This window comes from Phocoena phocoena, chromosome 2 (genome assembly GCF_963924675.1).
Source record: "Phocoena phocoena chromosome 2, mPhoPho1.1, whole genome shotgun sequence".
NCBI lineage: Eukaryota > Metazoa > Chordata > Mammalia > Artiodactyla > Phocoenidae > Phocoena > Phocoena phocoena.
In genome coordinates, this window is record NC_089220.1 from 74,871,120 (window position 1) to 74,885,426 (window position 14,307).

A 14,307-nucleotide genomic window follows, 5' to 3' on the forward strand; every position below is an offset into this window, starting at 1 on the left:
ATAAGCGATGTCATATATCTGTCATTCTCTGTCTGACTTACTTCACTTAGTATGACAGTCTCTAGGTCCATCCATGTTACTGCACATGGCATTATTCCATTTTTTTATAGCTGAGTAATATTCCATTGTATATATTTATCACATCTTCTTTATCCTTTCCTCTGTTGATGGACATTTAGGTTGCTTCCATGTCCTGGCTATTGTGAATAGTGCTGCAGTGAACATTGGGGTGCATGTATCTTTTCAAATTATGGTTTTCTCCAGATATATGTCCAGGAGTAGGATTGCTGGATCATATGGTAGCTCTATTTTTAGTTTTTTAAAGAACCTCCATACTGATTTCCATAGTGGCTGTACCAGTTTACATTCCCACCAACAGTGTAGGAGGGTTCCATTTTTTCCACACCCGCTCCACCATTTATTGTTTGTAGATTTTTTGATGATGGCCATTCTGACCGGTGTGAGGTGATAGCTCACTGTCGTTTTGATTTGCATTTCTCTAATAATTAGTGATGTTGCACATCTTTTCATGTGCTTTTTGTCCATCTGTATGGTCACCTAATCTATGACAAAGTAGGCAAGAATATACAATGGAGAAAAGACAGCCTCTTCAATAAGTGGTGCTGGGCATGAAATTAGAACACTCTCTAACGCCATACACAAAAATAAACTCCAAGTGGATTAAAGACCTAAATGTAAGGCCGTATACTATAAAACTCTTAGAGGAAAACATAGGCAGAACACTCTTTGACATAAATCGCAGCAAGATCTTTTTTGACCCACCTCCTAGAGTAATGAAAATAAAAACAAAAATAAACTAATGGGACCTAATGAAACCTAAAAGCTTTTGCACAGCAAAGGAAACCATAAACAAAATGAAAAGACAACCCTCAGAATGGGAGAAAATATTTGCAGATGAAGCAACCGACAAGGGACTGATCTGCAAAATATACAAACAGCTCATGCAGCTCAGTATCAAAAAAACAAATAACCCAATCAAACAATGGGCAGAAGATCGAAATAGACATTTCTCCTCTGTCCATTTTTTTTTTTTTTTTTTTTTAAATAAATTTATTTATTTATTTATTTTTGGCTGTGTTGGGTCTTCATTTCTGTGTGAGGGCTTTCTCTAGTTGCGGCGAGCAGGGGCCACTCTTCATCGCGGTGCGCAGGCCTCTCACTATCGTGGCCTCTCGTTGTGGAGCACAGGCTCCAGACGCACAGGCTCAGTAGTTGTGGCTCATGGGCCCAGTCGCTCCGCGGCATGTGGGATCTTCCCAGACCAGGGCTTGAACCCGTGTCCCCTGCATTGGCAGGCAGACTCCCAACCACTGCGCCACCAGGGAAGCCCTCCTCTGTCCATTTTTAATTGGATTTTTTGTATTTGGTTGCTTCCAAGTTTTAGCAAATGCAAATAAAGCTGCTATAAACATTTGTGTGCAGGTTTTTGTATGATTGTAATTTTCAACTCATTTGGGTAAATACCAAGGAGCTCTATTGCTGAATCATATGATAAAATTATGTTTAGTCTTGTTTGAAACTGCCAAACTGTTTTCCAAAGCGGCCGTACCATATTGCATTCCCACCAGCAATGAATGAGAGTTTCTGCTGTACCACATCTTCACTAGCATTTGGTGTTGTCAGTTTTTTGGATTTTACTCATTCTAGTAGGTGTGTAGTGGTATCTCACTGTTGATTTAATTTGAAGTTCCCTAATTATATCAATATATAATGCTTTCATACATTTATTTGACATTTGTATAACTTCTTTGGTAAGATGTTTGTTCATATCTTTTGACCATTTTTTAATTGGGCTTTTTATTTTCTTATGTTGAGTTTGAGTTCTTTGTATATTTTGGATACCACTCTTTTACTAGATATATGTTTTGCAAATATTTTCCCCCAGTCTGTGGCTTATCTTTCATTTTCTTAATTTTTATACTTTTAAAAGTCTTTGTCTTCTTTGAAAATATCCATGGTGATTTTCACATGTTGTACTCTTGGGTACATAAATTGTTTCCTCTCCCTCCATGTAATTGGGAATATATTTTTGAAACATAATATTTTTTCTTTTACATTTCCAGGCACATAACCTTATCTATATTCTTTCTTTCTGTTTTGAATGGGATGGGGAGATTAGATTACTCCCAAAGGAATGAAAATAGTTCATTTCGTCATTTAGTTCTGACATTTAATTTGGATTTTTGACTTCTCAGCAAGAGAATTGTCTTGGATAACTGGTTCGTTGAAAGGTAAATTTTTTTCTAAATTATTTCATCATATCTTTCAATATGTTATAAGTAAGGCCTGTTAGACTTGATAGTAGAGTTTTTATGTAAGGAAAGGGTGACAGGAGGTGTAGGTGAGATAGGAATGTCAATTTTATTGGTCTCGGGAGACTGATCGAAGAAAAAGGAAGATGGAGGCAGAGCAAGGAAATCAGATGTCAGGACCCTTGTCCTTTCCCTCCCCTGTGAAAGACAGATTAACTCATGGGGTGAGGATAGGTTAGAAACATGTAGATAAATATGAGAGCACAAGAATATTGGAGAGTGGAGCACGTCTCAAAAGTCCAGGTGGGATAACCCTCACCTAACGAGTTACCTACCCATGGAGAAGACCAGACTGTCTACTCAGCTACATAGACCAAAGGATCCAGAAAGCAGTGCATGGATTTGAGGCTTTTTTTCCCTCCTCAACTGACACTCAATTATTTCCCCTTATTACTCAGATGTCATCCTGGGGAAGGGGAAGTTAAGGTGGTGGAACTTCCAACAAAGCACCTAAAGAGATTGAGTCATCCAAGAGACTTTAAATCAGCCCTGACACGGAGTTGAACTTTAAATGGACTGAATATTTAAAAACATTGACACCTGAAAGGAACTCTTTAAACCTGAAGAAACTGAGGTATTGTTAATTGCAAGTTTCAGTTTCATAACGACTTAGTGGATGGGATGGTTAATGGGAAAGATCATTAGAGAAACTTTTTTCTTTACGTATCTTTCTATATGTAACTAAGTACAGTGTAAATTTGCTATCCTACTATATAAATCTCCTTTTTTCCTCCCTATGTTATTCATTAGTCCATTCTTCCATTCACCCATCCCATTGAATTGATTTGTTGAAACTACTAAATAAAATAATACATGTTTTGAACCTATCAGAATGTGGGACATGTATACACAATTTGTGTTAGCTACTACTACTACTATTATTATTTGTATAATATTGTCATTATTATTAATTTTCTGCACACCATATAGTCTGTTTCTTATGAGTTACTTCAGAATCCCTAGTAAATACAACTATGGAGGAGATGGCCATGTAGAAAAGTTATCAATTTTTATTTTATCATGTTTAATGAGAAAAACGCCATCAATTAACTTCACTCAAAAAAAACTTTAAAAAATCATATCTGTGAATATAGCCAATATTTTATAGTAACTATAAATGGAGTACAACTTTTAAAAATTGTGAGTCACAATGTTGTAGACCTGAAACTTACATATAATATTGTACATCAACTCTACTTCAATCAAAAAAAAAAAAAACTAGCAATATAACACTGGCCAAATTAAAAAAAAATTATACCTGTGAATTTAAGAATATTGTAGGCACTATTGCTATTCAAATGAATAAAACTCAGCTTCCGACAAGTAAAGTTTGCATTTTTGTTGGAATAAAGTAAAACATACATTTAAGTTCCATAAAGTGTTAGGTTTGTTACACTAGAAATATGCTTAGGGTTTCAGTTATGGGTTAAAAAGAGGAAGTGCTCAGTTTTAACTGGGCAAGAGGGTCAGGATAAGAATTAAGAGAAGAGGGGAAATTTGGGAACATCTTGAACAGTAGTGAAGTGGCTGAGCGGGGATGGGTATTCCACACAGAGGGAACAGAGTCCACAAACGTGTAGGCAGGTGCTGATGAGATGAGAGCATAGAGTGGGAGAGGATAGGAGTGTGGCAACAAAGGAGGCTGAATTACTAATCCATTAATCCATTCAGCAGATAGCTCTCTACTGTTTACCCTGTCAGGCATGGAAGGTGCTGGGGATACAGTGATGGTCTCTGCTTTGATGGACTCACATTCTGAATAATCACAGTCTTCTTCTATGGGAAACGGGGCTTTGTTGAAGGGGGAATGACTTTATTTTTATTGTAGGAAGGTCACTTGGTGGCCGTGTGAAGCAGTGTTTGAAGGGGGCACAAATGAGGATGGAGAGACTAGATGATAGACAGACTAGAGGTAGATGATCATTTATTAATTCAAATGAGAGGAGCTGACACCACTAGAAGCAAGAACAGAAAGAAGTAAGCTTTGATAACTAGCTTGAATCTATTAAGTCTTGGTGACTACTTGGACCTGGGGTGTAAAAGAGAGGGTAAAACTTGAATGGCCCAGAGTTATCTGACTTGTGTGAAAGGTGATACCCTCACTGAGTTTGTTGTCTCACTGCTTTTCGAGACAATCTAGAGCCTGGGGTGCTGAGCCTGGGCTGGGACCTGATGCTCTAGGAACTGAGGCTGGAAGGGGTATATTTAGAGTGAGTTGTGGGAGTGGACGGGATTTGGTGAACAGGGGTGGCATAACTTGCCCTTGGGCTGCAGCATGTGAAACTAAATGGGAGTGTTCCAGACGGCTCCAAGCTGTTCAAGGGGACTAAGAAGGGGACCTTTAGCTATGAGACTATGGGTCTAAGGCAGGCAGTGGAGGAGCTCTCAAGGAAGGCTGTGAAAAAGCCATAGGAAATCCAAAAGAACATCTGCATGTCACCAGCTCTGGTTCTGTTCCAGCCTGGGTACCTAATCCCATGAGCTAGTACTGATAACTAAGGGATGAAACAGTATTCCTATGAAAGCTTATTTTTAGTTATTCTTTAGCAATCTGGCTTTGGCTCCCCTTGGTTTCGTCCAAATCCAGTAACTTCCATCACTCATTCTAAACATACCTCCAACCTCAGCTCTGGAAACCTCTCATGGACTTAAATGCAGCCATGGAGTATCTGCTCCAACTTTATCACTCACTTGAAGTGGGCAGATGGAATTAAATGCTCCACAAGGGGTTTTCATAGCAAAAGCTATGTTTGGGGGGAATTATGGACCTACAAAGAAATGTTGGATCATTTTTTCTATTTTATTATTTTTTCCACTTTGCATAAGTATGATGAATCCTTTCCAGGTCCAGACATCCCCTATTTCTCAGGGGATGTAAGGTGGTGACCCTGATGATGGCAGCTGCTTGGCCCTACCTTTAGACCTGGTTCTTCTAGATGGCTCACCTCCTCCCAGAAGCAATGATAGCGTAACCAGAAGCTAAACTTCTTGTTTTTAAAAATTAATTAATCAATTAATTTGCATTTGCTGATGAGTACTAGCAGCACATGAAATCCTGTTTGACGGTATTTGTTGTCTTTCCTCAACTTCTTAGGACAGACCAATGGTGCATGAAGGAAATTTAAGAAATACAGGGTGAAATTAGGTTAAAGTCAGGAAGGGTGACTGATAGATCAATCAGGAAACAATGAGATAAATGTAATGTAGTTTTTCAACCTGTTTTGTAATTAGAAAGAAATAAGGTGTGGACACACACACACACACACACACACACACACACACACACAAGATCAGATAGCCTAGGCTGGTAGGTAGAGGGTGGAGAAATTCTTCAGAGGGTGGAGAAATTCTTCAAACTCAGAAATTTACTGTGTGTCTTAATCCTGAGCAAAGCTGAGGAGGGAAAAATAAAATTTGTGGGGAGTATAAAAGCTCAATTTCGGATATGTTGACTTTGATATGATCATGGGGCATGCACATGGAGAATACAGGTTTAGTTCAAGCTATGAGAGTCCCTGGATGGCAGTGACACAGAATATCTGACCTGTCCTATATAGCAACAGGGTTGTGAGAATTAAATAAATACATGTGAATGTACTTTACAAAACTATATAGCATTGTGTACCTCCATTATTTTTATTACTATTTTGAGAATTCCAGCTTATAGCATCATTTCTGTGTTTCTTATAGGCAGATAGAATAGTATTTTTTTTCTCCAGAGAAGTCAATGATTTTTCTATGTTCATCTTACCCCAACTACTTCCCCCCGGCCTCTGTGTAGATGCTGAGGTTTGAGGTTTCTGTAAGCCTCTCTCTGCTGCTCGTCTCACTGTGGACCACTGTAAGTGCAGAAATACATTGCAGCATCCTCCAGCTGGGAGTCTGAGATACTGAGACTGAAGGATTTGGCTTCTTTCTGGAAGTTCACAGAGTAGCGACTGTTGGTTGCATTCTGTTGCTTATAAGCTTCTTGGCCAATAATGAAAATCATCTCCCCGCTGGGAGGCTGTTTGTACCACAACAAATAATAATCACTGTCACTAGTGCTATACGTACAGTCCAGGGTCACTGTGTCTGCCTCTTGCACAGACACTTCTGGTTGAGGCTGAGTGACCATCTGGGCCACACTGGATCCTGTGGGAAAGAGGAGAGAAAGGACCACCCTGGGTGTCACAGGAGGGAAAGAGAGCAGGCAGACCAGCCCAAACTGATTCCCATCTCCACCCACCTTTCTTCTGCTTGATCCAAACTTCAGGTAAAATTCATCAGCTTTCTTGCCTCCAGTAGCTGGGACCCATGAGGAGGTAAGATCCCTGTGTTATTAATCTTTCTTCCTACTTCCCAGTCCTATTGGATGTTAGTAAAAGCAAAACATGTGCCTTCCTTACCGAGATAGGTAAGACCACGACTGCCCACAGCAAACCGGGGCCTGCCGTGCTGGCAGCTCTCTCCTGCAGGGTGACAAAAGCTCTTGTTCTTATCTGAACCTTAGGTATTAGCTGTACTGGGTGACATCACTGCTTCAGAACAGGAACTGGTATGTCAGGTGGGCGGTTGAATAACTGTTGTCAACTGTGCAAGCAGTGCCCTCTTCAGGTCACAGAAATAATTACTGAGGCAATTCCTATGGTTCACTCCTCTACCCAGGAAGAACTTGGTTTAAGGAAATCTGTTCTGTAAGGAATCTGTTTATACGAGTTTCAGGTTTCTATTTATATTCAATGAAGAGACCTTGATATTTAAAACATACCCTATTTTTCCCTTCATTGCTGCTTTTAAAAATCCTACCTTTTATCATAACTTCTCCAAAGAAACCTTCTGTGACTGTGTTAGAACATACTGATTTTCCCCTTAATATTCTCTTATGAATATATGATGTTTACAAAATAAATTTTAAGCATAATCTTTGGGCTCTATTGAGCACTTATTATGTGCCCAGTATTGCCAAGAGCATTGAAGAATTCCGTATACCTGTATGAGGCAAAGTTCTGTCCTCATAGAGACCATAATATATTTGGGGGAGGAAAGATCAGGGCCTGGAAACAATAGCAAATGCTTTAAAAAGGTAAGTCACTATGAATCAATCTTTCAGATTCAGCACAGTGTGACTTTAGGAGAGAAGGAATTCAAGGATTCACTATTAGAGAAGAAACTTTGGAGGAGATAGAGCTTTAAGGTGTGCTTATGGGACTGATATGATTTGACCAGACTGATACACACATAAAAGGGAAATTTGGGTGAGCGGAACAACCAGAAAAAAAATTCAAGAGTTTGAAGTGCTTATGGGTCAGTAAGGAGAATAGATGGACTTGAATAGAGGTATATTTTGAGAAGAAGCAGGAATGAGGTTTAAATAATAGAGGGTGAGCAGATTCAGGGACAGGGATAATGAGAAAAGTTGAGACTTGGTAACTAAGGACATGATCACACATCTGCAGAGACTGGAGTTTTGTAAATATGGTCTGTTTCACCATCTTTTGAAAAAATAAGGTGACAGCTTCTAGTTTTCCAATTATGTAATCACTCAAGTACCCACATGCTCTTATTAGCAATCAGCCCAGTAAAGTTCACCTTAAATTTCTTCTGTTCTTTCTCTATTAAAATTTCAAAGAATTCTCTATTAAAATTTCAAAGAAATTTTCTCTATTAAATTTTGTTCCCCCCCAAAATGGAGCCTAAAGCAAAGACTCAGGTGAAGATAGTTTATTTAGGATGCGATCTTAAGAAGCAGAAATGAGGAGGTAGATAGCACAGGATTAGGGCTTGATTCTCCCAGGATCTCCGAGAAGCATACAGGATGCTTCTCGGGATTATCTGCTGGGAAGCAAGAAGCTAGTGTACTCATCTGTCCCTTTTCCCTCTGGTTGGTGCTTGCTGGCAGGGATGGTAATTCCCCTATACTTTCAGGCTGTGCTTGCCCATGGGCTGAATGAGCTCCCAAGGAGTCAGAGAAAGCCCTGGGGTAGGAAGTAAAAATAATGCACAGTGCATGCTTAATGTTGGATGTTATCTGCTTGAGATGAGTCTGAGCATCCAAGAATTGTCTATCACAGCCATTGATAAATTCAACCCTAGGCATTTGGACGTGACAACAGGCACATGAGATATTTGTTATAGGGCTCTCTTTGCACTACTCAGATGCGTGCTTGTCTTATGTTATTTTCACTGTGTCTCTGAGTCTTCAAGATTGTGGCTGGCTACAATCCATCTAAAACACTTAATACAGGAGGTTGCATAACCTGAGCTTCAGGCCCCACTCCTTTAATTGGTACCAAGTCTATAACTGATACTCATCTTTTCCCTCCTCCACTGTACTCTCCAGACTTCCTTATATTGGATACCACTTTGGCAAACTTAGATTCTTGCCTGGTGGGGTGACCCAGACCCTCATTGCTGAGAGGTCTCAATTCTTTGTCACTTTGTCCTTTTTAGGCCTTGTTGCCACAGTTGCCACTTGCTCTTTTTACTGGGCATGGAAATACCCCATGTGAAACGCTTACATTCCAAACATATTTCTTCTTGCTCTCACTGTGTAATAACAATCTGGTACTCCATGATAATTGGGTCAATTATGCCCCCATCTAATAAATCCTATCTTTGTCTGCTGGACCTCTGGCACAAGGAGTTCAACTAGGTCACCTAGTGATCTAGGTGGCGGTCATAGCTGCAGGTTCAGTGGGGCCCTTACTGAATCCGCTGGTGGAAGCATTCTTCCTCAGGGAACCAGGACCTCTAATCCAGCAGAGCCTAGGATTATGAGAAAAGGCAAACACAAATTCTGAAGGTGGGTTACAGGGAGTGACAGGAGAAGAGACTGTCCTGCTTCCATTTCTTGGTTTCTAAACTTGTGTATTTTAGCTAGGGTGCCACAGCACCATACATCAGACATTGATTTAATGAATATTATCCCTTCCTGGAATAGCATTCCAACCTGGAATAGCATTCCAACACTAATGGTGTTGCCCCTGAGCTCGTTTCTTAGCTGAGCCCCATTCCATCATTCTTCTAGGTCACCTATTCTAGGTACCGTCAACCTAGCTTATCTCTTAAGTCTATCCTAGGACCATTGGGTTCCCTCCCTGGTTATGCTGTCACAGCTGTCGTGTTCTAAAATGGGTACCTTTTTCTGAGGAGATTCTGTTTTGGACATGGATGGACAATTAAAAGAACAAGCACCTATGAACAAAATGGAAAAGATTAAGCTTCTTGGAGGTAAGAGCTCCCAGGAAAATTATAAAGATTTGCTGGACAGAGGAAATGCTTCAGAAGTCTGACCTGTCACATATACCATATGAAGCTATGAGGGTTACAGATGATAGCAAGTATGAAGACAACTTGTAAAACTGGAAAGCACTACTCGTGTCATTTTTACTGTTAATTTAAGGACTACAAGTCATAGACATTCACCTCTCTGTGTCTCTTATATTCAGATAGGAGGAGCTTTTATTCCAAGGAGAAGTCAATGACTTTCTATATTCCTCTTACCCCGACCACTTCCCCCGACCTCTGCACAGATGCTGAGGTTTGAGGTTTCTGTAAGCCTCTCTCTGCTGCTCGTCTCACTGTGGACCACTGTAAGCACAGAAATACTTTGCAGCATCCTCCAGCTGGGAGTCTGAGATCCTGAGACGGAAGGATTTGGCTTCTTTCTGGAAGTTCACAGAGTAGCGACTGTTGGTTGCATTCTGTTGCTTATAAGCTTCTTGGCCAATAATGAAAATCATCTCCCCGCTGGGAGGCTGTTTGTACCACAACAAATAATAATCACTGTCACTAGTGCTATACGTACAGTCCAGGGTCACTGTGTCTGCCTCTTGCACAGACACTTCTGGTTGAGGCTGAGTGACCATCTGGGCCACACTGGATCCTGTGGGAAAGAGGAGAGAAAGGACCACACTGGGTGTCACACGAAAGAGAAAGCAGGCAGACCAGCCCAAACTGGTTCCCATCCCCACCCACCTTTCTTCTGCCTGATCCAAACCTCAGCAGAACATATCAGCTTTCACCTGGGCTCTCTGAGGCAATGCATTTACTCTGCTATTCATCTTCTCTCGTTTCACAGCCCCATTAGATAACATTATAAAGAAAGACCTAAACCTTCCTTACCCAGACAGGTGGAGACCAGGACTGCCCGCAGCAAGCTAACAAATATCATGCTTACAGCTCTCCCCTGCAGGCTGAGAAGTCTCCTGCTCTGATCTGGGTTCCCCTCTGTGCTCCGCGACCCTCGAGCTTCAGAGCAGGAAATGGTATGACAGGTGAAGGGTGACTGTCTCACTGACGAAAGTTTTCCCAATACTTTTTGGTCTCGCTTCAGGAACTAGGCTATTGGTTGTAATTTCAGATGAAAGTGAAAACCGTTTTCTGAGTTTTTTTAACTTGTAGGCTGAAAATAAAGAGAAGAGGGAGCTGGCAAATTTATTCTGCTAAGACCTAATCTTGGAGAGAAGAATGGGGACCTGGAATAGTGGGCAGAAGTGGCAGAGTTTTATTTGCAACAGTGGCAAACTCTATAATTTTTCTTTGCATTAAAAAAAATAAAAATGACAAAGCAAGTATAATATAAACAATTAATTATGGGTGATAAGAATACACCTGTTATATTAATGTATTCAATTTTTTAATAGTTTTACAACTTCTCAAAATAAAGAATGAGAAAAAAGATACATGTTTGTGCCTGAAAAGAGCATGGACTAAACTCAGAGTAAGTGGAAGCAGATCATGTAGTGTCTAATTGTGCTTATATTTTCCACAGACACACACAAAAAAGAGACCTATTTTTTTTAAGAAGTTCTGAAATAACTATTGCAGGAGTTCTCATCAGCACCGAATTGCTTCAAACAAGTCATATTAAGAGTTGCTCCCATCACTCTCATTCCATTTTGAAAAAATATTGTGAACAAGGAAAAAAAGACCTACTGTGATTCACCAGAAGTTTGTGTTTCCAGAGGAAGTAACAGGGACACTTATATAATTCCAGAGTTGGAGTCCCCAAGCCAAGAGTAAGAATGGGGTTCTGCTACATACTGGGTACTGTCTGACAGCACAGGTTCTCTTGTAACAGACGTGGGTGGCTGAGTCTTCTCACTGAGAGAGATGCTAGGCAATTGTAAGAGTTGGGACCAGCCCTGAACGAGGCTGCTAAAATCTCTGTGCCCCTAAATTCAGTTTGATAGCAATGGAAGAAGGAGCAACCAGAATTTCTTCTAGATCATCTCCATCTTTGCCCCATGATTTGAATTCCTGTATCTTGGTTTTGGATTCCCAAAAGGTCAGCTCGAATACAAGGACTTGTGTATAATTAGTTTATATGCAGGTGATTCTAGGAAACATTAGTAGGAAGTGAATCAGAGAAGGGAAGGAGGCCAAGACAGGGTGTTGTCATCAAGCCGTTACTACTATGGGCAATTGGAGCTTAATCCAGCTGGGGAATTCTGGGAGATGGTATAGCATACCCTTTGGAGTTACCCCAAATGAGGCATAAAGGAGCTGGAGTAATTCATAAACTCATTACCCATCATGGCTTGAGGGATGCTTTGGGGACATCAGTTCTCTGGCACATCTGACTTGTCCTGAACACTGGCCACATGCTCTCATAGTCAGAAAATAGTCCTCAGAGTTGCTGGAATTTTCAGGGTGTAGAGGTGACTGTCAGGGTATGTGAGCAGAACACCAGCAGCATCTGTACAGCCCATACCTTTCACTGCTGAGATCCACTTATGCTCTATGTTAAATTTACTCAGAACACTAGTTCTTTAAAAAAAAAAAATCAATAGAAGGATCAGTGGGACAAGTTATAATTGCTATAGTTGATTCCACAGCCATAATTCATATTTATTATCTTCCATCTACCTCTTATATCACTCATTCTTGATTCTCTTTCACCTTTGACTAATACTTCTATATCTAGACTTCTGTCCCAGGGAGGTAACCTAGACCTTCATCCCTGAGGGGCCTGAGCCCCTGGTTATTCTCCCCTTATCAGGCCATAGTTGTTACAATTGCCTGTTTACAGTAATTATAGTCATGAAAGTGCTTAAAGTCATCCCGGTGAATCCCCTGAGTTTTAGTCCTATTTTTCCAGCTCCCAATAGGCAGTAATAGCCCTAAATCCTCATGATAATCAAGATAGATCGTCCCTGCCAGTGTAGTAACTCCTTTCTTGGCCTTCTGGTCTTCGGACATGAGTATCTCCAAATGACCAGGTGGTACATGTAAAGTTTGGTTTTGTGAAAACTTCTCTGTTTCCTTAATAGAAATACCCTCTCCTTTCTCTTCAAAAGGAAACAGGATCTCTAGTCCAGAAGAACCTAGAATTATGAGAACAGGAGACACACAATATCCAAGTGAGTCACTGAAACTGGGAGTTGATGGGGAGATAGCCCTACTTCCACTCCTTGGTTCCCAGGTCCATGCATTTTATCTAACAGGAACACAGCACCATCCTGAAGAATAGTTCTCCAGCCTCTCAGAGCACTACCTCTAAGCTGGTGCTTTAGCTGAGCCTTTCAGTGGTCATTCCAATGTTCTATTAGGCTAGTGGTTTGTGGATAGTGCTGTATGTAGTAGATCAGCATACTCAATGGTCACATGCCTGTTGTCCCAACTCTTTGCTATAACTAGGGTCTGTTGATGCAAAGGGATGTGAAACCCCTTGATTAATCATAATGATCAATCAGGCACTCTGAGCCCTCAGGTTATGCTGCTATGTGTGGCACTATGGAAGGGAAGGCAAACTCATACCCAGAACATGTATTAACCCAATAGGAAAAGATTTCTGCCACCTCCAGGGTGGAAGTGTCCAATGTAATCAACTTGCCAGCAAGTGGCTGGTTGGTCTTCTTGAGGGGTGGTTCCACATTGAAGGCTCCCTGTTGTATCTGTGGCTGACAGGTTGGATATTTGACAGCAGAAGTAGTTAGGTCCCACTTGGTGAGAGAAAACCCATGCTTCTGGGCTCATGGAGAACCTCCATGCTGTCAGCTTGGCTAATCTGTCTACGGGTCTGTTGTTCAAGCAGTGAAGTGGACGAAGACAGAGGCTGGTGACATCCCCTGGTTGGATCATCTTGCCGTGTGGTCACTCGATGCTTCCTCGTAGTGGATGCTCCCTGGGGAGCAAGGATGTGAGACGGTGATCCAAACACTGTGTGCCTTCACTTGCTGCCCCTTCAGTTCATGGTCACTCCTAAATGTGACTCTCCCTCCTCCCACCCCAGCAGACCGTAGAAAAGAGCAAGATGCTAGGCCAGGGGTCACCAACCCCAGGGCCACGGACCAGTACTGGTTCGTGGCCTGTTAGGAACCGGGCCACACAGCAGGTGAGTGGTGGGCGACCGAGCAAAGCTTCATCTGCTGCCCCCCATCTCTCACGTTACTGCCTGAACTGTTCCGCCACCTGCCCCATGGAAAAATTGTCCTCCTTGAAACCAGTACTTGGCGCCAAAAAGGATAGAGACCGCTGCGAGGCACTTTTAAAAGTCACCCCTTTGACTCATCTCCAGACAGCTGGTTGAAATTTTATCCTCTTTTAAGGAGGAGACAGATTTGCCATCATACTGTGTTCTCCTTTCACTCTGTCCTTTTCTAAACTTTTTACCATTTTCCCTCAGGTTTTGGTACTTGGTCTTCTACCCCAGTCTTTTCAGAATGTCAACGTACATTTTCTTTCACTACTGAATTTGATGGTTACGGCTTTTAAGATTTTGTATTCTTGATATATTTGTAAAAGTCTACAAAGGAGCTCAAAGGCAAGAATTTTACTGTTTCCTGCCTTCTTTAGTGCTCTCTTCTTTCTGATATTAAGCCTCAGGTTTTTGAACAGAGTTAGGACTTCACACAGAGAAACAAAATATATTAGATGGTGTTTGAAAACACTATCCCTCTGCACATGGTATTCAAACAGAATATTTGACACTGTTATACAAAGCTCCTCCTATTTCCCTTTGCTCAGAGTGCAAAGTCAGCACCCTGGA

The 14,307-nt window shown here is 41.2% G+C and overlaps 2 gene segments (V, D, J or C); both read right to left on the reverse strand.

Annotated features, from left to right (window-relative positions):
• Positions 1-14,307, reverse strand: part of LOC136118300 (T-cell receptor alpha chain constant-like) — a 334,856-nt gene that overhangs the window by 251,846 nt on the left and 68,703 nt on the right.
• The window catches only part of LOC136118299 (T cell receptor delta constant-like), a 193,163-nt gene that overhangs the window by 156,596 nt on the left and 22,260 nt on the right, over positions 1-14,307 (reverse strand). The window contains 1 exon segment of the C gene segment in view: positions 8,235-8,246. Within this exon segment, the coding sequence occupies positions 8,235-8,246 (12 nt within the window).